Source organism: Physella acuta, unplaced genomic scaffold, assembly GCF_028476545.2.
Source record: "Physella acuta isolate Inbredline_101_S28 unplaced genomic scaffold, ASM2847654v3 ptg000079l, whole genome shotgun sequence".
NCBI classification, from domain to species: Eukaryota; Metazoa; Mollusca; class Gastropoda; family Physidae; genus Physella; species Physella acuta.
This window is the reverse complement of record NW_026731599.1, coordinates 3,210,240-3,234,692: the sequence shown is the minus strand read 5'-3', so window position 1 is coordinate 3,234,692 and position 24,453 is coordinate 3,210,240. Positions and strand designations below refer to the sequence as shown.

The following is a 24,453-nucleotide window of genomic DNA, read 5'->3' as shown; positions in this document are numbered from 1 at the left end:
AAAGTAGTGCATTATAAAGACATTTAAGGAAAATAATTTTTTTTAGTGCAAATACTTCTATGAAAACTTATAAACCCTACTCTATATTTTTTACTCCATTTCTTTTTTCAACTTGAAATCTAAGCCACGAGAGCTGCTACAGAAGACACAAAGACTTTTTGATGTACTGGTTATTATATTGTATTTCTTCCTGGCTAGATTGGAGATGACAGTAAAAACATACATATCAAATAAACACATAAAAAATTCTGTTGTCTGGTGTACCATAAATAACACGTTCATAATTTAGGATTACAAATTATAGCTCTTTAGGTCAGTTATTGCTAAATGCATATCCCTAGGACTAGTTCAACAACAACATCAATCAACATGTAAATCATAGCCAAAAAATTATAACATTTGCAAGTTCTCTGATGATACATGCTTACATAATCTCATGTTCTCTGATGAAGCACTTATATACAAATAATATTCTCTGATATCACACACAAATATTTAATAAATATCATGTTCTCTTGCATCACACACTTATAAAATTTCAAGTTCTGTTTTTACACATAAAATATTTCCTTCAATATGATGCACACAAAACAACTGGCCACATTTTTGTTTCACACAAGACAAATATACCGTAGACAAAAATGTAGAGAAACAAAACAAAATTAACTACTAGCTTTCTTTCACCACAATCTAAAATCAGGACATTATTGCTATCAGAATTGCTAAGAAAGTCAAGGCACTAGCACAAAAATCATGGATCTGTGGAAGGTCAGAGGTAGGTGGATACAGGAGCTTGAGGTAAAACAATAAATCAAGAAACCTCAGTAGCTAGTGATGTCTCTATAGACATGCCTGCCTGCCTGTCTCTATAGACATGCCTGCCTGTCTCTATAGACATGCCTGCCTGCCTATAGACATGCATGCTTGCCTGTCTCTACAGACATGCCTGCCTGTCTCTATAGACATGCCTGCCTGCCTGTCTCTATAGACATGCCTGCTTGCCTGTCTCTATAGACATGCCTGCCTGCCTGTCTCTATAGACATGCCTGCCTGCCTGTCTCTACAGACATGCCTGCCTGCCTGTCTCTACAGACATGCCTGCCTGCCTGTCTCTACAGACATGCCTGCCTGTCTCTATAGACATGCCTGCCTGCCTGTCTCTACAGACATGCCTGCCTGCCTGTCTCTACAGACATGCCTGCCTGCCTGTCTCTACAGACATGCCTGCCTGTCTCTATAGACATGCCTGCCTGCCTGTCTCTGTAGACATGCCTGCCTGCCTGTCTCTATAGACATGCCTGCCTGCCTGTCTCTATAGACATGCCTGCCTGCCTGTCTCTATAGACATGCCTGCCTGCCTGTCTCTGTAGACATGCCTGCCTGCCTGTCTCTATAGACATGCCTGCCTGTCTCTATAGACATGCCTGCCTGCCTGTCTCTATAGACATGCCTGCCTGCCTGTCTCTACAGACATGCCTGCCTGTCTCTACAGACATGCCTGCCTGTCTCTACAGACATGCCTGCCTGCCTGTCTCTATAGACATGCCTGCCTGCCTGTCTCTATAGACATGCCTGCCTGCCTGTCTCTATAGACATGCCTGCCTGCCTGTCTCTACAGACATGCCTGCCTGCCTCTCTACAGACATGCCTGCCTGCCTGTCTCTACAGACATGCCTGCCTGTCTCTACAGACATGCCTGCCTGTCTCTATAGACATGCCTGCCTGTCTCTATAGACATGCCTGCCTGCCTGTCTCTACAGACATGCCTGCCTGTGTCTATAGACATGCCTGCCTGCCTGTCTCTGTAGACATGCCTGCCTGCCTGTCTCTGTAGAAATGCCTGCCTGCCTGTCTCTATAGACATGCCTGCCTGTCTCTATAGACATGCCTGCCTGCCTGTCTCTACAGACATGCCTGCCTGTCTCTACAGACATGCCTGCCTGTCTCTACAGACATGCCTGCCTGCCTGTCTCTACAGACATGCCTGTCTGCCTGTCTCTATAGACATGCCTGCCTGTCTCTATAGACATGCCTGCCTGCCTGTCTCTACAGACATGCCTGCCTGTCTCTACAGACATGCCTGCCTGCCTCTACAGACATGCCTGCCTGCCTGTCTCTACAGACATGCCTGCCTGTCTCTACAGACATACCTGCCTGTCTCTACAGACATGCCTGCCTCTCTACAGACATGCCTGTCTACAGACATGCCTGCATGTCTGTCTCTACAAACATGCATGTCTCTAAAGACATTTAGTCAGACTTTTTATTGCTTGTAGAGAGAACTGCCTTGCCATTGCTAACTGGAGTTGTCTGTTCCTGTGTGGACACCGCCTGGTCTCTCAAGAAAAACTGGGGCTGACTGAGGTACCTAAATGCAGCCAACTGCGGCCCGGCAAACATGGCCCCATTGATCAGCCAAAAGAGCAGCCTGGCTAGGCCAGTCTGTGGGACACGGTAGATGTAAGGTGTCCGGTAGTGAAAGGAAGAGCCCATGTACGAGAACTGGCCCTGAGGAGAGAATTCACAGCGTTACAGCACACATTACCTCTACTCTAAGATAACCATGATTCACAGCGTTACAGTACACATTACCTCCACCCTAAGATAACCATGGGCCATTGGTCAAAATACTAAATTCTCTTGAAGTTTATTATATGTAGCTGAAGTGTCTTTTATTTCTGTACTTTTAGATGACATGAATAATGGCTACAAGAGACACAAAAATCTAGAAATATTTGACAGCTCCCCCAAGCTCCTCTATTATCTATTGGTTTACCTGTCCAGCAGCCCCAGCCTGAATTAGTGACCATCTTAGAACCCAGGACTGACCAGGAACTATCAAGGCATAAATGTTCATCATGTAGTAGGGGACAAAATACAATGTCTGGACCATCAGCTGTAGCAAGGAATATAAATACAAGGAGAATTTAGTAAGTAGCTTTATATAACAGGGACAGACAATATTTTACCTGCAGCTTTATATAACAGGGACAGACAATATTTACCTGTATCTTTATATAACAGGGACAGACAATATTTACCTGTAGCTTTATATAACAGGGGCAGACAATATTTACCTGTATCTTTATATAACAGGGACAGACAATATTTACCTGCAGCTTTATATAACAGGGACAGACAATATTTACCTGTATCTTTATATAACAGGGACAGACAATATTTACCTGTATCTTTATATAACAGGGACAGACAATATTTACCTGTAGCTTTATATAACAGGGACAGACAATATTTACCTGCAGCTTTATATAACAGGGACAGACAATATTTACCTGCAGCTTTATATAACAGGGACAGACAATATTTACCTGTATCTTTATATAACAGGGGCAGACAATATTTACCTGTATCTTTATATAACAGGGACAGACAATATTTACCTGCAGCTTTATATAACAGGGACAGACAATATTTACCTGTATCTTTATATAACAGGGACAGACAATATTTACCTGTATCTTTATATAACAGGGACAGACAATATTTACCTGTAGCTTTATATAACAGGGACAGACAATATTTACCTGCAGCTTTATATAACAGGGACAGACAATATTTACCTGCAGCTTTATATAACAGGGACAGACAATATTTACCTGCAGCTTTATATAACAGGGACAGACAATATTTACCTGTATCTTTATATAACAGGGACAGACAATATTTACCTGTGCTTTAGGGTAAGGAATAGGATCTGTGAGATAAGGCTCAATTCTTTCTTTATAGATGTTGACAATCTGGACATTTCCGTCCATCACTGCCTGTAACACAGGAATAAATAATTACATTTAGAATTGCCACAACTCAGATACATAGCAAACAAAATGGTTTTGCTACTTACATAATTACATAAACCCATGGCAATAAAAGGAATACAATTAAAGTCTAGTGCTTACAATAATAAATCAAATGTCAGAAGTGAATTGGATACTAGAGCTTACAATAAATCAAATGTCAGAAGTGAATTGGATACTAGAGCTTACAATAAATCAAATGTCAGAAGTGAATTGGGTACTAATAAATCATATGTCAGAAGTGAAATGGGTACTAGAGCTTACAATAATAAATCAAATGTCAGAAGGTAGTCGGGTACTAGAGCTTACAATAATAAATCAAATCTCAGAAGTGAATTGGGTACTAGAGCTTACAATAAATCAAATGTCAGAAGGTAATTTGGTACTAGAGCTTACAATAATAAATCTAACTAATGTCAGAAGGTAGTTGGGTACTAGAGCTTACAATAATAAATCAAATGTCAGACGGTAATTGGGTACTAGAGCTTACAATAATAAATCAAATGTCAGAAGGTAGTTGGGTACTAGAGCTTACAATAATAAATCAAATGTCAGAAGGTAGTTGGGTACTAGAGCTTACAATAATAAATCAAATGTCAGAAGGTAGTTGGGTACTAGAGCTTACAATAATAAATCTAATGTCAAAAGGTAATTGGGTACAGGCAAAAGAGGGATACAATGTGAGAAAGATATCTGGTACTTACAATAAATCTAAAGATGGTGACACACACAGCAAAGACGTAGTAGATAATAAGTGCTATATCCAATGGGCGTTTTCTGAGCTTTAAAAGCAGATCTTTTTCCTGCAGAATTGTTTCGTTTGTTTTCATAAGTAACCTTTTAGTTTTAAAAATAATCAGGTTTAATACTGAACATTTACTATCTAAGTTTGTTTTCATAAGTAACCTTTTAGTTTTAAAAATAATCAGGTTTAATACTGAACATTTACTATCTAAGTTTGTTTTCATAAGTAACCTTTTAGTTTTAAAAATAATCAGGTTTAATACTGAACATTTACTATCTAAGTTTGTTTTCATAAGTAACCTTTTAGTTTTAAAAATAATCAGGTTTAATACTGAACATTTACTATCTAAGTTTGTTTTCATAAGTAACCTTTTAGTTTTAAAAATAATCAGGTTTAATACTGAACATTTACTATCTAAGTTTGTTTTCATAAGTAACCTTTTAGTTTTAAAAATAATCAGGTTTAATACTGAACATTTACTATCTAAAAAAATATTTAACCTCATTTTTAATATCCTCTTGTATTCGACAACTTTCCTCATATTTTTCATTGAGAAATCTCATTGCCACCATGACACAAATAACTATACATGGAAAGTTGAGGAGAAATGGCCAAGACAAACCTTCTTTACCTGGTGAATAGAAGTAAAAAGTGGCTAACAAACATCACACAAATATCTTTTGGATACCCACATTAGGAGCACACTAGTAAACAATTAGTAAATGAATTATGTCCTTACTCATGAATACAGCCAACACCAGTACACACTTGCTGTAGGCAAATGATCCAACCCAGTATAATCCTACATCATAGAAACTTTGGCTAAGAAAAAAAGGAAAGTAAAAAAAAAAACATTTTAAAATTACTCAAAATGTTAAAATAAATGAAACCATTTTAAAAAGCAAATCCAAAAAGAAAAGCAGACAGAAATCGGAGTCAACGGCTTATATGGCGCATAAACAGTTGACACGTAATACTTAACAGTGTTTGAGGGAATCTTTTCCAACACTAAAACTAAGAACAAAGAAGTAGAAAGAAGAAAAAGTAAGAAAAGTGACTGCTTGGCTTTTTGTGTGAGTGGGAGGAAGTGAAAGTTCCGGTGAAACTTCTTGTTAGTCACTTAAGAGATACAACTTTAATGATAGGAGTTCAGCAAAATATTTGCTTCATAAAAATATAGTTATTAAACTATTTATATCAATAAAGACAATTTACACTCCAAAAAAGTACGTACGACTCACTTCCAAGAGAGGGCTGCAAGCATCATAAGGTAGAGGGCATAATGAGCAATGCCATCCCAGTAGGATATCATGGTTCCATGAGCTGTTTTAAGGTATGGCTCCCCTTCACGCAGATAGTGGCCCATAAATTCAGCAATAAGTCCATCATTTTCTAAGGCTATTATCAGGCTCAATACAGAACTGAATGTTAGCAGGCTGAGGACTGAAGGCAGATTTTGTTTTCTTAAAAAGTACAGATAATTATTTGCACCTGTATTTGTAGAATAGTTTTAAAATCTTAAACTAATGAAAATAATAGTAAATGAATTAAATATACTGGCTAATGTTGAAATAGCTTTATAGCAGAAAAGTTACGGCATTATTGTGAAACCAGAACATTTTATGATGACAAATAGCTGATACTGATTTTTGAAAAATCAAAACATTCCAATTTTAACAAATTTAATAATCAAAAGGTCCACCTTGAACATGATACTATGTAAAAAGTTGAATCATGCTTAAATGCCTTTACTGACTTGATATGGTTAGAGCAAAAAATGTCTAATTTACATTACAACAATATAAAATCTTCAAGGTATGTTTAAAATATTTATTCAAGTCTTGTATTTGCATAGTAAGAAACATTTTTTATTATGATTTACATTAGATCTACTTACCATAAAAAAATGAGTCGACTTTTTGTAGCTTCCTCCTGAGAATCATCCATGGCACTCCTGCCACCAGAGTGAAGGACAAGAGTCCAGTGATCAGTATCAGCCTTTGATCTTTGATGTTTGAGATTTTATTGAAGGTATATGAGACTGGGAGGGCAGATAACGATGTTAGAAATACCACTATTGCCCCTGTTAGTGTCATGGTGAAACAAATACCTGCTGAAGGGCATGTAATTTTTTTAAAAACCTTTAAAAAGTATCAGAGTTTATTTATTAATAATTTGGATTGCAGTTACAAATTTAAAAAATATAATGATTAAAATTAAATAAATAAATAAATAAAATAATTATACATATATGTATACATATATGTATACATATATGTATACATATATGTATACATATATGTATATATATGTATACATATATGTATACATATATGTATATATATATGTATATATATGTGTATATATATATATATATATATATATATATATATATATATATATATATATATATATATATATATATATATATATATATATATATATATATATATATATATATATATATATATATATATATAAAAGCCTATAAGCATATTTATCTTTTAGTTCTATATAGTTTAAGATTCATATTTCAATCCAATATTGATGACTGAATATAGAAATTACCAAACTAAGCTGACAGCAGGTGACTCTACATTATCTGAAGTACATATTTTCCGGTACAAAGAGTAACTTCATTTAAAAAAAAAAACAACTGAAAAGTACCATAGCATACTATATACAGACATAACTCAAATGAGCTCAAACTAAGCTCTAAACCAGAAGTTGTAAGCTGCTATGATCAGTTTCCTCAAGGGTTTTTCCTTCTAACTTTGCATTTCACCTGGATGGACCCAGAGAATGGGTGCTGAAGGTGTAGCAGATCCTGAGAACTTGTCTGAGACAGCTGTTTATAAAGGTCTGGACTTGAACCATGATGGTCTTTGTCATCCTCCAAGTCTCTGTACCATACAGCATTATTGATTTTACATTGTAGTTCTTTTCTTCATTTTTAATTGTAATGTTGGATGGGATTTCCTCCTACACAATTTAGTAATATGTGTCAACCTGTTGTTATTTGCCATATAGGCTGCTGAATCTAAATTCAGCCTGCTTTTGGGTTTGTTTTCATAGCCTTTGTCCAACCAAGCACAAACTACAAGGAAGCAGCTGTTTCGTTTGGAGTTTCCTCTCCTAGAAGAATTGCTGTTCCCAGCTATCAAGCCCTGTCTGTCCAAGGCTTTGAACTCGGGACATTTTGTTTTAGTAGCCATAGTTTTAAAAGGTGCGCTTTGGTGGTCAAGAAAAGCTCACTGGAAGCCCAGATGTTTCTTAACTGTGCGAAGGCTGCTCTTGCTTTGCCTATCCTTGCTTTAATATCTACGCCTGAATCTCGCGCTATAAGTCTATAAAAATAAAACTTTAACAAGATGGCTGCTATAGTAAATGAGCATGATTGCATCTGTTGGAAACATCGCTGGTGTTCATTTATTACTGAAAAGTTTTAATTCAATTGTTTAAAAACAGACACATAAATGAAACAAGGAAACATTTTTGTATTTTTCAAAACATAAATCCTCCTCAAAATGTGAATAATTATAAATGTAAGGAGTCACCTGTTTTTCACATTACTAGTCGCGGGCGATTTTACGTACCTAAAACGATAGATTACCACCGATTACCACAAATACTAAACTCAAACTGTCTAGTCTAAAAACTACTAAAGTTTAGAGTCTAACTCTAACTAACTATAGTAGTATTATTAGTAGGCCTCATGACTAATGGTCTCTAGATCTATAATAAATAATAATATAGGGTAATCTATCGTTTTGGGTACGTAAAATCGCCCGCGACTTGTAATGTGAAAAACAGGTGACTCCTTAAATTTTAATAATTATTTCACATTTTGAGGAGGATTTATGTTTTTTAAAATACAAAAATGTTTCCTTGTTTCATTTATGTACCTGCTTTTATTTTAAGTTTTTAAACAATTGAATTAAAACTTTTCCGTTATAAATGAAGACTAGCGATGTTTCCAACAGATGCAACAATGCTCATTTACTATAGCAGCCTTCTTGTTTAAGTTTTATTTTTATAAGCTTATAGCGCAAGATTCAGGGGGAAGCCACTCTATTTTACAAATGGCTGCTGTTTATATAGCAAATCTTGCTCTCAGACACTGCTGTTTAAAGTTAATTTCTGGCCTATATCGATATATTTAGCCATTGATTTAGGTTTATTATTCATTTATCTATAATATTTGACACAAACATATGACAATATAGAGTCTACTTCTATTAAAGCCTTGACAATGAGGTAACGTTTTCGTACATTAATAGCCGCGGGCGATTTTTTTACGTACCCAAAACGATAGATTACCTAATGAGTCCTAATGCCTAATAGTAATTAATAATATAGTTTCATAGATCTAGATAGAAATAATATAGATCTATAGACCATATACTTATATACTACCTAGATCTAGATCTTTGTATTTAGATCTAGATCTGAAGACGGATTCTAGACTCTAAATATAGTATAGTAAATAATCTACCACAAGACTACTTACTACTTACTAAGTTACTTGAAGATTTTGGATAGCCTAATACTAATATTTACATTGAGTAAGGATTGCCAGATCAAAACTTTAAAAAACTGGTAACAAATTTAAATATTCTTATGTAAAATAAATGGTCCCCAAACGTTTATTTTGTAATTTTTAAATTGAACCTAATTTCAGAATTGATTTTTGAAATTAAGAAGGGAGGGAATGCGCGACAATATGCTTATTTTTTAAATAGATTCTACATACAATAACTCGTCAAAATGTACATTTAAATTCTCAACAACACATAGACTAGATCTAAATCTATTTAAAAAACACAAGTGATTCAGCACAATCCTACAACCATAGACTTTTTTTTTGTTATTGTAGAATTGTAATTATAGTTTAAAAAATTAAAAAAACACCTATCTAGATCTAGACCTAATGCCTAATATTAAACAAGATTTTATCCCTGTAAGATATAGATCTACGGCTGCTACATTTAGCTGCTATTAAAAAACCCATCTACCGTAGATTCTACGGGTGCCCATTCTTGTTTTTGTTTTTTAAATTGAGGTTTACTCCTGATGCAATTTGAACAGCAATGCAACAGATATTAGATCTAGATTCAGAACGACCCCTCTCTCAGATTAATTGCTTTACGAGGCTGGCGAGTTCTAGATATGTTTGAAGCTACCATTTTTAGGTGTCAATAGGGCCTAGATCCAGAGGCGTAGCGCGGGGGGGGGGGGGGGGCGGACCGCACCGGGTGACACCATTTAGGGGGGGGGTGACACCAAGGCAAAAAATACCAAAATATATAGAGAAAAACTAGAGAGGGGGTGCAAATCGAAAGTTTGAGGGGGTAGCAAATCGAAAGTTTGAGAGGGGGGGGGGTTACAAATCGAAAATTTGAAAGTTTGTCACCGGGAAGGTTCGCAACGCCTCTGTGGGGTGACACCATTAAGTGCCGCACCGGGTGAAACATCTGTGAGGAGGCGGACACTGTTTAAAATAGTTATAATACGGTGGGGGTGGGAAAGGAGGAGCTCCTGGGGAGGGGGCTCCCAGAGAGATGTCTAAAAGAAACACTGCTTGAAACTGCTGTATTCTAAATGCGCAAAATGTATAATGTATTCGCATTGATTTTAGTCTTCTATGTGTTAGCAATAGTTAATAGTTACTTAGTTAGCAAACAGTGTTTCTTCCAGACTTTTTTCTCCGGGGGGGGGGGGGCACTTGAAATTTTCAGGGGGGGGGGCGGTAGACTTTCTTCGGGGGGGGGGGGGGGCGAACACTGTTAAAAGTATATATTTTCTATATAAATTATATAAATTTCATTTCGTTCGGGGGGGGGGGGGCGGTAAAAGAGATGCCTGAAAGAAACTCTGTTAGCAAAGAGGCTAATACTAATTACTAGTGTAATTAGCATGCAACTTTTCTATGGCCAATACCGTTAGTTAGCAACCCTCCATTTTTTTTTAAATTTTATCTTTTGCTATAGATCTATCTAGATCTAGATCTAGATCTCTAGATCTAGATCTCTAGATCTAGATCTAGATTTTAAATAAATTCTAATTTAATTTTAAAAGTGTCATGTTACTGTTGTGCAACATTCGGTTATTTTCGGTAAACTTCTGCCATACTGTTTCCGTGGATAGCAAAACATTTTGTTAACTCAAAAAGAAACAAATAATAGAGTCTAGATCTAGATTCTCTAGAAATAAACATTTCACAAACAGATGTTTCGATTCAGCTATGTCGACTGTCAAAAGACTCTTTGTGGTATTGGGACGTCTGCCTTTGCTTTTTATAGTTGATAGTATTCTAAAAGGGACGCTTTCTAACTGGGCTTACAGTTTCGGTGATTTTCAGTCATGGGACTCTTATTTTTTTAAATCCACGGATGAACTGGATAATGATCTTCCTACTGGCCTTGATGAGGATGTTTTACAACAGCAGCCTTATCATATTATCGCAATAATTCTCTGGAATTTGTTCCTAGTATTAGGTTTGTTAGTTAATTAGGCCTAGTAATTACTAATTTAGTAATAACTAAAATAAGATAAAAAAATTATTTTTAGGCTTTAGACAGAGGTAATCTTCTATTGTTTTACAGTTAGGACATTGATTTAAGTTTGTCTTTTAGTTAGTTTTAGTTTACTAACTTTAGGACAGGACCAGGTAGATTCTAATCTAGATTCTATATCTAGATTCTAGATTTAAGATCTGAGTGAAATCAGGGTGTTGGGAAATTGCGAGGTGTGAAATGGCGAGGTGGTAAACTGTGAGAAGAAAATGCTAGACATACCTGCGAAATCACGGATAAATAATAAATTGCGAGATACAATTTGAGGAAAATTTTTTATTTAGGCCTAATGTTTTTTTTATAGTTATTAACTAAAAAAGCTGATAGATCTCTATCACGAATGTTGTGTGTTGTTCTTTTTAAAAATCTATAGTTTTGATTTTTTATATAGATCTAGATCTAGAATCTATGTTTATTTTTAAAATCCTTAACATCCTATTATGACAGCCCGCTCTCGCTTTCTTGTCAGCGGGAGAAAAATCCCGTCTCAATAGATGGGTCAGTGTTCATAAAGAGAATATTATTTTAGGCTATATTTTTAAAATCTATATCTAGATATTCGAAACATTGTCGTCCACTTCTAGAAATTCAAAATTCTAAACATTGTCATCCTCTTCTAGCCCACTCACGTTTTCTAAACTGTGCGAGAAAAAATATAAACCGCCGTTTGAGGGGTCACAGTCAGTGCATATAAAAACTTTAACATAGGACGGTATACATTTTGAGCTGTCCCACTTTTACTCATTAAGTCTACATCGTGACACGACACTGCGCGACTTTATTATCATACTGCCTAACTTTTTTTCGAGGGGAAAAAGTATACCCACATGCCGCAACGTCATTTAAGGTCAATACCTCAGTTAATTATTTTTCTCTCGCTTTCAATGAGTATATAGCCCTCCCCCCTCTTCTCCACCAGCATATATCACAATATACAAGTCGTAATAATGAGTCACCTTTTTTAACGTTCATAGCCTTGGCAGATTTTACGTACCTAATATGCTAGATTACCTCTGAATAATAAAATTCTAAAAATGAGATGCTTATTAAATTTGAATTCCGGTTATTTATTCTTAATGGTGAGACTTTCTTCACAAAAAAATCCCGTAGTGGCCCTATAAATTTTACTTCTCAATTTTAAAAGCCTTAAGACTTTATGAAAAAATAATGGAAATTTAGTGCATTAGCGTTTTCAAAGATTATGACCACCCTCTCTTCAGAATTATACTTACACTTATTTATAGGCAAAATAAAAAAGCAGGTCTTATCATGTTTGAGTCAAGAGTTCATTTCTGCCTAAAAACAGGCTAAAATAATTCAACATCAAGTTTTTTCCAACAAATTACTACTTTATCCAGCATTGTTGCTTGTGGGAGTTCAAAAGTATTACACTGATTACTGCAGTAGTCATTACTCATTGTAATTATGAAATGGTACTAGACATTATTTACTATCACCATGAATCGTATTATAAAACTTTATTCTATATAAACTATTTTTAACCTGACATTATAGCAGCTGATAAATTGCAGTGTTTTTTAACTTTTGTTAAATATTGGATTTTGTTTTTCAGTTATAATATCATCACTGATTCTGATATGCAGCCCGATAGAATCATTGCTTGAAGTTTACGGATGTTGTCTTGGATTTAGCTTGCTCATTTTCTCATACCACTGCAACAAACGTTTGATTCATGGATTAGGACAACTAAATCAAGAAAAGACTGATTATGACATTAAGGAAACCAAACATGTCTCCAAGATGCCATCTATGTCAATAAATATACTTACTCAACTTTTTATTGTGCTAGCTTTTGATCAGATTTGTATAGTGGGTACATTGTATAGAAACAAAATGCTTGCTAAAGTAGCTCGTTACCCTATAGATATTTTTCTCTTTATATCTTTTACTTTACCAATATTTTTGCATTCTATTTTAGGTGACAAGCATATAATTTACTTATGGTCTCCTAAGTTGTCAATCTTTCTTCCATTAGTTCTCCTTCTAATTCATTCATTCTTTGTAATTTTAACTATAATTGCCATTGTCTTCCCTGTGATGAGAAATGTGAAAGTTTTCCTGAGAGAAATGGGAATAGATGGTCTACTCATGCGTTTAATGGAACAAGCTAACATGGCATGGCTCTTGAGGATTTTTTTTCTCTCAAAAGTTGTTTATTATTCAGCTACATCGACTGTTATAGCAGAAGGCCCAGCCTATAGTGAAATGTTTCATTTAAAATGGTCTGAAGTGTTTAGTATGTCCAAGCTGCTGGTTTTAGAAGTTGTTAATACAATGTGTGAAACTATTCTGTCAGTGATGAGCATGGCAAGCATAATTAGTATAATTAGTGGCGGATGTTTAAGTGTAATATACAACATTATTGGTGCCAATGAAGAAGAAGAAAGTTTTCAGCCTGCAGTTTCAGGATTTTTATTTGTTCTGTTGGCTATGCAAACTGGAATTACAAGTATTGCCAGTGAGGCAAGACTTCAGCTTTTATTTCAGAACTGCATCCTGCTGCTAGTTGCCAATCAACATTTTATCCAGACAGTTGCTGCTGAGCTGCTTCTTAAGGCCAGCACTGATGATATCCTTATAAAGAAGCATCTACGGCCTTTATTGCCTTATTTCTTTTTTTTCTCATTTCCCTTTCTGGTGGTTCTACGCTTGTGGCAGTATCCATTTCGTATTTCTTGGCTTCTGGCTATATCTGCTTTTAGTTTGGAACTGGTGATAAAGTCCATTACAACTCTAGCTATTTATTCACTGAACATGTTGCAGTCTCATATCCACTACCTACATGAACATCTAGATGATTTCAACTTTTACATTAAGGCTGTTTGTGGGTGTTTAGAGTTCTGCTGTGGAATTTTTCTGTTTTTAAATGGTGCATATATATTTATTTTTGAATCGGGTGGAATAATAAGATTTGTGATGATGATTATTCATCTATACTGCAATATATATCAGACAGCTGTCAAAGGATTGGCAACCTATAAACTTAGACAGTCTGCTTGGGAAAAGGTAAATAAACTACCGCCTGCCAGTCAAGAACAACTGGATGAAAATGATGACATCTGTCCAATATGCTACCAAGATATGACGGAGGCTGTAGTTGTCAGGTGTTCACATGTCTTCCATAAAAATTGTCTGCAGAAATGGCTTTCAATAAAAGAAAATTGCCCACTGTGTCATGTAGATCTTCGAGAAAATGTAGAGCCAAAGTCAAATGATACAGAAGAACTAGCCAGATAACATTTTCATTTTGTTTTACTTCATTTTGTTAATTTATTGTTTTTTTTTTTTTTTTGATGACCTTAAGGTTAGAAATATTTGAATGAACATACATTGATACCCTAATGTCATAACTTTCTGTCATGGTTATCTCTCATGCAAGTGATCATTTTTTATCATGTTTGTGTGTATTGGCTTGTCTGTCCATGAATAATTTGTTACTGATTTTAAAAATGTGCAGAAATATTAATAAAACTTGGTTGTTCATTGGTTTTATTTTATAAACCAGTCTCATATCCAACAAGTGTTTTGGTTTTTACAGTTTTGTACTTGAAAGGCCTAATTATTTGTAGTCCTGAGTGATTTATTTTTGTTGGATTACTGCTTAATTAAGAAGTTTGCAGTGCCAAGCAATGGCATGCATCTTTTCTTCCACACTACACAAAATTCATTTTAAAGCCATGTCATGTAGAACATTGTGGTAAAAATAAAACATTTTAAAATCTCAACTAACAATTTGAATGCAGGATTAAATATTTAATGAAGATTTTGGTACATAAAAGTTAAATGTGTACTTATGATGTCTGACATCTCACGAGTGATGTCCATTAGCACTTTAAAGTTGTTTCTGTCAGTGATGACCCCTGTTGGTAACGCCATAAAATCTGACAATGTTTTTTGAACATGGCTTATTTTCTGGAACATGTCCTTCTCAAGTGGCATGGCAAGAGTTTTACAATGTTCAGTAAAATTGGATAACCAGTTGTAGTAGTCTTGACTTGTTAAGTCTGGGTGATAAACATAGTCATTTTTCTCTAGGAGACTAAACACAGGAAAAAGCACCATTTCCTTACTTGCGGGTGCCTCTTCTTGAGGCAAAGGTTCCTGGTTGACCTCATCAGCTTGATGAGTGAAGAAAGCATTTCTTTCGTCCAAACCTGCCTCTAAGTTGAATTCTAGATATTGTACAACAGGTTCCTGAGTATCTAGCTTTGACTCATCTGCTGTTACCTGCTCTTTCGGATGGGAAATAAAACCTAACTGTGCTGGCTGTTGGGCTAGCATGTGTGGAACCCACTGGGGGAGATTTGGTTCCTCAACATCTACATTTTCTACACAAGCGTTCTGCTCAATTATTGTGAAAGTCTGTGGTTCATGCTTCAACCTCAAAGAGTGATCATTAGCATCTGTAACCTGAGCATCTAAGTTATCTGCTAACTCTTCATAAGGCACAATGTTACTCTCCTCCAACTTGAGCTCAAAAATCTGGCCACTCTCTCCGTTACCAACAAGTGTGTAGGTACATCCAGACTGAAGACTAGAAAGTTCACCAGGCAACTGTGCTTCATCAAGATGTTTTAAACTGACATCACTCATTGTGTCTCTTAGTGGTTTCATTTCCTAGTAGATTGTAGAAAAATTACATAAGCAGAAAATTCAAATTTTTTTAAAGATGGTACTATTTACTATTAGGAAAAATGGAGTCTTTTTTAAATTATTGTTTGTATGAGTTTATAATATAAAATAATGATTTTGATTACATGAATGTTGTTTATTACCTGATGTTGACTACTTGTCTCAACAATAACATGTGTGACTGCATTTTCAGCTAAGCTATTGCCTGTGTCATTTTGATCACTGTCAAGATGTTCCACTGCAACGTCTTGTATTACACCAACCACTTGTGGTTGAATATTTTTCTCATTCCATGAGCCCTGAAAGTAACACAATTAGAATTAGTTGAATTGGTTCACATTTAAGAGATAAATGGATCAATGTTATAGACTACTGTGAGTTAAAAAAATATTAACTTACAGCATTTATTATGCTAATTTATTCATATTGTCTTTTTAAATAATGGTATCAAATAATCTTTAATTTACTTTTGATAGTACATGCTTTGTGATAAAACAGTACTTTTCTTGAAAAGAAATGGCAAGCTTTTTTAACCCAGGCTAGGTTTTCATAATGAATTTGTAAATTGTTTTCTTAGTTTTTTTTTTTTTTAAATTGTCTAAAACTTATGTTTCTAATCAGAAAATAGTTTTGTTAGGGACTGTTAGGAATCAACAATTAGATTATGTCAGAGAAAGAAGAATGATTTAGTAAAAAAACAGGTTGTTATTAAACTCAAACGTTTCACACTGACTTTTTCCACAACATGAACTTCATATAAAGAGTCATTTTCTGAACTATGTTCTTTGACTAGGTGACTGCGAAGTTGTCCAGATCTTGTGAAGTGTTGATTACACAAATGGCATGTGTAATCTGGCTTCATCTGGTGTTCACGCTCATGTCTCCTGCGACTAGAAGCGTCACTGTAACGCATGGAACATACTGAGCACGCATATGGCTTTTTCCCTAAATTTACAACAACAAAAAAAAAAATTAAACTTTCAAAATTGGCTTTTTTACATCAAAAAGTATAAGCTATAAAATGCTACGAATGAAAGTAATTTCTTGCTTAAAATTTTGATTTCTTAGGGTCTAATTCTCAGCATAACATTATAATGTAATGCAGAACATTTTTTTTAATCATGTTTTGTGTGTCTTGTTTTGTACATAAGTAACTTCAAATACCTGAATGTATTATTTTGTGGCGATTAAGATCTGAGGCATGGGCAAAAGACTTGTTACATATATCACAAAGATAAGGTCTTTCTCCTGAAAATAAACACTGCATGGGTAACACTTGCTCAGACACTCAACAATTGAAATAACAGGTAAATTACTGTAAACATTTGCTGTCAGAAAAATACTGACCAGTATGAGTTTTCATATGTGACTGTACATAAACTTTCATAGAAAATCTCTTGCCACAAATTCCACATGCAAAAGGTTTCTCATTGGAATGTGTCACAGTATGACGTTTGAGTACTGCTGCTTGTCGAAACTTGCGATCACATATGTGGCAAGACAAAGGTTTTGCTCCACTATGACAAGCCATATGTTCCTGTAAACTGGAATTACAACTAAACCTTTTCTTGCATTCTTTACATTCAAACATTTTTATTCCTGTGAAATACATCAATGGCGCACATTTAGTTGTAGAAAATTAGAACAGCTTGTAATTTAACAATAACAAAAAAAATAATTGAAAAAAACACAAGATTATGTGGATTAAAAAGTTACAAACAAATTTATATTACCAATAAAGATGTAATGTTGCTAAAATTACCTAGGTGACTTAGCTGGTGTCTACGTAAACTCTCTTTTGTTCTTAGCTGTTTTCCACATCCTTCAAAGTCACAAGTAAATGGACGACTGTCAGTGTGAGTAATCATATGAGCTTTAGCATTCCCTAAAATATTAACCATGATGGACTTGTTACAGTAAAAATTTCAAGCAACTATAGAGAAGTTGAAAAAAAAAACCTAAAAAAAATACCTCGCAAAGAAAAGACACGTCCACAAACACCACACTTGAAACCGGATGAGACTTTGGTGATGACATTGCTTGAAGTTTGTCCATCTGATGAATTAAAGATGGGAGTTTATTTGTAATTAAGATAAACCAGTTATCAGATCCGAGATTGTGTTAAAAACAAACGTTGAAGATATTGAATGTATACAATTCAAAATATATAGCTTTGTTCAAAAAGTATGTTCTCTTTTATCCTTAATACAGCAAAACTAACAGCCAACAAGACAGAACACCTAAAAACATTGTATTAAGATAAACTACAGACTCTTGTTGCTTTAATGCCTAGTCAAGGTAGATGTAACTTTGCACAATTTATCCAATGTGCCTACTACATCACACATGGATAATATGAGCTTCAACTCACCATCAGCAGTTGAAGGATGTTTTCTAGGTCGACCTGTGAATGTTGAAAATGCAAATTTAATATCGCTTACCGTAATACATAAATATGAAGAGGGAAAATGCTAATTGTAATCTTAAAAAGATTAATGAATTAACATATAGAGAACAGTTTATTTTTAATCACTGAGTAAAATCAAAAGGTAAAGTTTATATATAATTAAGTAATTAATAGTTCTGTAAAGGCCGCATTGTTTACTAAAACCAGAAACTATTACTACAAGTAAGCCTGTATTTTCTGGCATCTATAAAATAAAGGATACATTTCCTAAAAGTGTGTAACTTCTCTCTAGCTCTAAGATAAAACCTGACCACTTACTGACTAGTCTTGTGGTGGAGATAATACAACCATTCGAGTCATGTATGTCCAGATCAAAGTAGAGAAAAACTATTGCAGTTTGGTTGTATATTCATTTTATTTATCTAAGCATGCATCTGATGCTTGTGTAATACATATGGTTACCAGCCAAGGGGGGATAAGAATAAAGTTGTAATTCATTGGGTTGCGGCCCCTGTGGGATCGCAACCCTGTTGAAGTAGTTTTTTTTTGGATGCTCTTCTGTCAGCCCTTTTAACCACAACACCTCAGTGGGTAAAAAGGGCTGACCCCTGAAGCTGAGTGTTACACTTGCATATTGCTTTATGCCAAAAAAATAAATAAAAAAATAAATTTAAATTGTCAATGTGAGATTTTTCAATATCTTATTTTGCAATAAATTAAGCCAAGCGTTTGAGTAGGGAAATGAAGGAAAGAGTGCAAAAGACAGGCCTTGAGGTGGAGTCACTTAAAAATTTTTTTAGCCTCACCTCTTCCTCTTCCAACTACTTTTGATTGCTTCTCAGATTTTTCTGGATCAAAGGTAAAATCATCTTCTTCTTCCTCTTTTACTTCAACTGATCCAGCAAAGATGCGATAGTCACTGTGGTGAGTAAATCATATTTACTCACCTCCTTCATACAATTATAATGTTTCCATAAACCACTGCCCTTAATTTTATATTTTTAGAGACTCTTCCCCTAATCATAAAATCAGTAAAAATTACAAAACTTAGGCCTATAAAAAAAACATGTGTTAAATTTTAATTTTAATTAATTACAAAAACTTAAAATAAGTTTTAAGGAAAAAAATGTGCAAGCCAGTGGTGTTTATTTATCCAACTAAGTTAAATAGTAGTTGCACTAAAACAATCAAACACACACCATTCCCTTTTTTCATATAGATCTAAATTATATTATACAAAATACAAAAAAATTCTTTTCCTTGGATACATTTAAAAAAAAAATCAATTAAATTCAATATAATACCAAGAGCTTTAATCAAAAAATTTTGTAATTTCATGTAATTGATTCTTGTAACTACCTGAATTTAATAGGAATATATCGTTTTCTTGCAGGAAGATGGCTTGAGTTTCTTTCAATTTCATAATCATTAGCTTGAATAGCAACCTCTTTGCCAGCATCATCTTTATTGTTTTCATTCTCTTCTGAGCTTTGATTTTGCTTAACACATGCATCTTCATTCTAAGAGTAAAATACAGAAACTTAAGACAAGCTTATAATACTTAAAACAGGCCTACTACTTTAGTAAGTACACAACTACTTCATTATTCATTGTATATGGCATGGGGCCTAAGGCCTAAATAGAATTAATTTTATATGAATCGAATAGACTTTAATTTATATTCTATTTTCATAGACCTACTATTTACTTTTTAATTTGTAAGGTGACGTGTTATATGATTAATCAATCATGTAATTTTCGTAGGGCCTATGACTATGATAATTTTGATTGCAAAAAAAAAGGCAAAATGCAATGGCATCTACAAACCGTTTTTTTTATTAGGAAAAGAAACCTGTTACGTTAGCCAATAGGTGCAATAGAAGTTTTTAAATTTTAAGTAGTAATAAGTAGGTCTATTTTTTTAGTGTTTAGAATTTAGCCCTAACTATTAACTTACGATTAAAATTAAGGCTTATTCTTACTATTCTATAAGTATAAATTAATCAGAATAATCTACTTCTGGATTTCTAGATCTAGATTTTCTAGTAAGTACGTAAAATCGCCCGCGGCTAGAAATGTACGAAAAAGTTACCTCATTGTCAAGGCTTTAATAGAAGTATATTGTGATATATTTGTGTCAAATATTATAGGCTAGATAAATGAATAATAAACCTAAATCAATGGCTAAATAGATCAATATAGGCGAGAAAATAACTTTAAACAGCATTTAAGTAATTAATTAGTAAGTAATTAATAAACTTAATAGAGTCTAGTTTAGTCTAGTAGTATGCCGTTCGTATGGGCCTACTTACTTCTTACTTCTAGACTTGAGTCTTGATTATTAATTTATAAAAATTGAGGCCTAGAGATCTAGATTCTAGATCTACTGTGACTCACAGTATTTTTCAAAACATAAATCCTCCTCAAAATGTGAAATGATTATTAAAATTTATTTATTTAAGGAGTCACCTGTTTTTCACATTACTTACTAGATCTAGATCTAGTCGCGGGCGATTTTACGTAAGCCTACCTAAACCTAAAACGATAGATTACCCTAGGCCCTATCTCTAATAAAATTTAAATATCTATTAAAAAATATTATGATTACGGTAATCTATCGTTTTAGCGTAATCAATTCGGCCGTCACTAGTAATGTAGGGATAAGGTAACTAACAAATATGGCTTAAATATGAGTGTATTTTTGCATTTTTTACTAAAATACTAAAGATAATTGGGTAAAATCTTAGTTTAGCGTCGGGTGTGGGGAAATTGCGAGACGCGAAAAGCGAAATGGCGAGGCGGGAAAATGCGAGAAGGTAATGCGAGACATACCTGCGGAATTAAGGGTAAATAGCGAGACACTTTTTGCGAAAAAAAGTTTTTTTCTTTTTTTTTCCATCTTTATTTATTGAAATTATTTTTTTTTGTTTTAAAATAAACAAGCATTTAGCCATACCCTTTAACACGAGTGTTGTATGTTGTTATTTTTTAATCTAGATACTAAGAAGATAGATAGATCTATATCTAGATCTATCTATTTAAAAATCCTAACATCGTTGCTGTGCTACTGTCATCGCCCGCTCTTGTTAGCGAGAAGAAAATCCCGTCTCAGTCGGCATTAATTTAAAAATCTAGCTCGTCATAAAATTACAGACCCCCCCCCCTACGAGTGTGACGTCATTTATGGAAGAACCCAAATAACACCACCACCAAAACCAAAAAATTCAGATAAGTTCAACTTGGTTTTAAAAATATTTGAAGTAGGCCCATAGCTTACGATACAGCACGAGCAACTGATAATATCGGTGACGTCACTTTATTTTTTCCCCAAACAGTAAGTAAGAGGAAAAAAACTGGGGGCATTGAGAGTTCATAAAAGCTTAGGAATAAGCAACACATAAGGGAGGGTTAATCTAGTCCTCACCTTCACACAGGGCAGTAATCGCATACTTAAGTTGATGTTATTTTTTCTGACTTATTTATGGAAATAATAAATTATATATATATATATATATTATATATATATTATATTATATATATATATATATATATATATATATATATATATATGTATATATATATATATATATATATATATACATATAATTTATATATATATATATATATATATATATATATATATATACAATTAATTAATAAATAATAATATAACATTTATGGGAAAATTCGGAAAAGTCACAACCGTGATATAAAGTCTAATATAAATTAGTGTAAAGGAACATTGGAAGAGAAAACACACAGTAAGTAGTTCTTACATCCAGAATAGTTGTATCCAAATGATGTAGGCATTTCTTTGTGCTTAGATTTATATGGTAAAAAAAGCTAGAAAAAAATCGTAGGCGGCGGCTATAATACAAAATTTCTATGCAACAATAGAAAATATGTTCGCGGCGGCAGCGGATCCGGGCACGGCGATCTTCAAAGAAGGTAAATCAGGCGGCCTCGGCGTTCCACACAAAAGACTTAAGTTGATCTATCGTCGGCGGTATTTCCGTCGGTTTCGAACAAGGTGGTATTCTAAGTCCACACAAAAGATGGGGGGAGTTGACAAATCATCAGTATGTCTAGCGACGGAAAAATCGGAAGTTTTATCAATGTAAACGAAACGTCTTTGAAGTCTGGACCAAATACCACTGAAAGTCGGGTGCGGTAAATTTTTCGCAGAAATCTTCGCATTTCAACACCACCCAGCGTAAGTATCGGGTTGTGGTAAAATGCGAGACAAAAAAGTCACGTGACCGACCGTTTTCGCGCCCTTCTCGCATTTTCCCGCCTCGCCATTTCGCTTTTCGCGTCTCGCAATTTCCCCACACCCTTTAGCGTCGTAAATTCCAACGTAGCTAGTAATGTGCGATGAAGGTAACTAATGAATATTTCTTTCATTTGGCCATATTTATGTCAAATTTTAAATAATATAACAGATATTTGAATAACAAATCACAATCCAAGACCAAACCAGTCATAAATATCCTGGAATAAACTTTAAACTACCCCGTTCGAGACAACAATGAGTAAATACAAGCAGCGGCCATGTTTTAAAAACAATAATTTGTCTATTCGCATGTCTTTTGTGTTGATTTTGTGGTTTAATATGATTGTTTTGTATTGTTTTAATATATGCCGGGGGTCGTCCATAAATGACGTCACACTCGTAGGGGGGAGGGGGGCCCGTAATTTTGTGACGTTGTGTGATGAGGGGGAGGGGTTCAGATGGTGCGACGTCACACTTTTGCATTTTAAAAAAGAATTTTAGATGTTATTTTGCGTTTTAAAAAACTGTTTTAATACATTGTAATAACAATTGATTAAAATACTCTATTTTGACAGAGTTCAGGCAAGACTTTGGAAAAATATAGCTCTTTAAAAACAATTCAACTGCAATTTTGAGGGGGGGGGGGGGGGGGTTTAGGCTGAGGTGTGACGTCATTTTAGGGGGGGGGGGGTCTGGCTTTTTGTGCCGACGTGTGACGGAGGGGAGGGGGGGGAGGTAAAAATCGTCAAAAAAAGCGTGACATCATTTATGGATGACCCCCTGTATAGTAATTTTTTCTTTTTTTTTTAAATATAGTTGACATGAATGACTAATAGACCGTATCAGACTTAATAGTGTGCATCCAAGACCACAACAATTGTTGGGAGGTCGAACTTTTGAACACTTTATTTGCAGTAAGCAAATCAATATTAGATCGCTCATAAATGACGTCGCTCTTAAGATAGTAATGACAGCGTGCATTATTACAGAGCAAACATATGAACATATTGTTTCAGATAGAAATTGTGATTTGTGGTGAGGAGAGGTTGAGTAGAACTCAGCGATGTGATTTTGGAGACGGGTCAGGTTTTTTTTTTCGTGAAAACGGGATGGTTGTGGGAGAAAGACCAGCTGTAGAAGTATGACGTGTCATTCATTGGTGATACATTTTCTCAGTGGGGACGAAAGAACTATTAAGAAGGGTCAAGAAATGCAAAAAGCTTGCCGAGTCGCATTTCTTGAACCCCACCTTTTTCATTCCCCCACTTAGCACATCGTCACCGAGTTAACGCTCGCACGTGACGTCATGTAGCGGTACCGCCGACCGTTAGGCTAATTTTATAAAAAAAACAACAAGCACTGCCTTTTTGACGCTTTTGCGACGTTTAATTTGATTACATAAGTTTGTGTTCATTAAACAGCCCCTAACACATCTATCACTCGTCCATTTAAACGTACGTAGTTATTTCTGCAAGCTTGCTGTCTTGAGACTTTCGGCCCTTTAAAAATATATTAAGCTCACACTGTATAGAACTAGACTACCCATATTAAGCTCCAAAAGAAGCTTGGTGAAAACAGGATGGCCGTCCGATTTTGTAGCTGCTCTGCGCTTTATAAAAACCACAATAAACGATAAGATGACACTTATATTAAAGTAAATAATAGTTCTGAATCTTGATACATTAAAAGTGATATTCGGAAATTAAGAGTCAGACAGTCAACATGATATTTCAATTTAAGTTTAAGTCCAAGAAAATAAATTTCCTCAAACGATGGAACATTACTAAATTTTCGCGCAGTTTAGCGAAATTGAATTTAAGTATTTACGTCATCTTACAAAGCGCGATAGCCTACTGGTGCTCTAACGCGGCCCCATGCTAATGGCCGTATTCCTAACGCCCCGCATTAGACGCGGCTTATTCGTCGGCAGGCATTTGGTGGCAAGCCTTTTTGACGGGGATAATGTGTTGCGGTCGTTTTGCCGA

At 34.7% G+C, this 24,453-nt stretch overlaps 3 protein-coding genes across 13 annotated transcripts in view; 1 reads left to right on the top strand and 2 right to left on the bottom strand.

Moving 5' to 3' along the window:
• Positions 1–2,185: 2,185 nt before the first annotated feature.
• On the bottom strand, positions 2,186–20,309 carry LOC131956061 (transmembrane 6 superfamily member 1). Of its 6 annotated transcripts, none has more exons than XM_059320452.1 (9): positions 20,288–20,309; positions 6,458–6,673; positions 5,802–6,003; positions 5,300–5,382; positions 5,061–5,191; positions 4,520–4,618; positions 3,690–3,782; positions 2,777–2,896; positions 2,186–2,508 (listed from the first exon to the last, which is right to left on the bottom strand). In XM_059320452.1, exons 2-9 carry the CDS (start codon positions 6,654–6,656, stop codon positions 2,251–2,253), a joined length of 1,185 nt encoding a protein of 394 aa, XP_059176435.1. In that variant the 5' UTR covers positions 6,657–6,673; positions 20,288–20,309; the 3' UTR covers positions 2,186–2,250. The 6 variants fall into 6 exon arrangements, with proteins under 6 accessions (XP_059176435.1, XP_059176415.1, XP_059176406.1 ...); XM_059320432.1 differs by lacking the exon at positions 20,288–20,309 and adding an exon at positions 9,078–9,221 and having other exon boundaries at positions 6,458–6,670; XM_059320423.1 differs by lacking the exon at positions 20,288–20,309 and adding an exon at positions 9,078–9,211.
• On the top strand, positions 10,665–14,828 carry LOC131956043 (E3 ubiquitin-protein ligase RNF139). Its single transcript, XM_059320399.1, has 2 exons — positions 10,665–11,057; positions 12,709–14,828. Exons 1-2 carry the CDS (start codon positions 10,805–10,807, stop codon positions 14,391–14,393), a joined length of 1,938 nt encoding a protein of 645 aa, XP_059176382.1. The 5' UTR covers positions 10,665–10,804; the 3' UTR covers positions 14,394–14,828.
• The window catches only part of LOC131956013 (myoneurin), a 25,924-nt gene continuing 16,365 nt past the window's right edge, over positions 14,895–24,453 (bottom strand). For 4 of the 6 annotated variants that reach the window (XM_059320386.1, XM_059320367.1, XM_059320378.1 and 1 more), the window contains exons 3-12: positions 19,555–19,715; positions 19,002–19,088; positions 18,160–18,192; positions 17,760–17,843; positions 17,551–17,673; positions 17,136–17,387; positions 16,953–17,036; positions 16,522–16,733; positions 15,932–16,087; positions 14,895–15,773 (exon numbers count right to left, since the gene is read on the bottom strand). In XM_059320386.1, coding sequence (XP_059176369.1) covers positions 14,910–15,773; positions 15,932–16,087; positions 16,522–16,733; positions 16,953–17,036; positions 17,136–17,387; positions 17,551–17,673; positions 17,760–17,843; positions 18,160–18,192; positions 19,002–19,088; positions 19,555–19,714 — 2,055 coding nt within the window. In that variant the 5' untranslated portion in view covers position 19,715 and the 3' untranslated portion in view covers positions 14,895–14,909. Of the gene's footprint in view, positions 15,774–15,931; positions 16,088–16,521; positions 16,734–16,952; positions 17,037–17,135; positions 17,388–17,550; positions 17,674–17,759; positions 17,844–18,159; positions 18,193–19,001; positions 19,115–19,554; positions 19,716–24,453 lie in introns of all 6 variants that reach the window. The other 2 variants (XM_059320349.1, XM_059320360.1) reach the window with 1 other exon arrangement.

Bases quoted from the DNA above. Each gene is read 5' to 3' on its own strand.
- LOC131956061 (XM_059320452.1), bottom strand. From the start codon at position 6,656: ATGACACTAACAGGGGCAATAGTGGTATTTCTAACATCGTTATCTGCC. The intron at 5,383-5,801 runs GTGAGTCGTACG...TTTTTTTCTTAG, and splicing joins CTTGCAGCCCTCTCTTGGAA to CCAAAGTTTCTATGATGTAG. The intron at 2,509-2,776 runs GTAAACCAATAG...TTCTCTCCTCAG, and splicing joins AGGCTGGGGCTGCTGGACAG to GGCCAGTTCTCGTACATGGG.
- LOC131956043 (XM_059320399.1), top strand. From the start codon at position 10,805: ATGTCGACTGTCAAAAGACTCTTTGTGGTATTGGGACGTCTGCCTTTG. The intron at 11,058-12,708 runs GTTTGTTAGTTA...TTTGTTTTTCAG, and splicing joins GAATTTGTTCCTAGTATTAG to TTATAATATCATCACTGATT.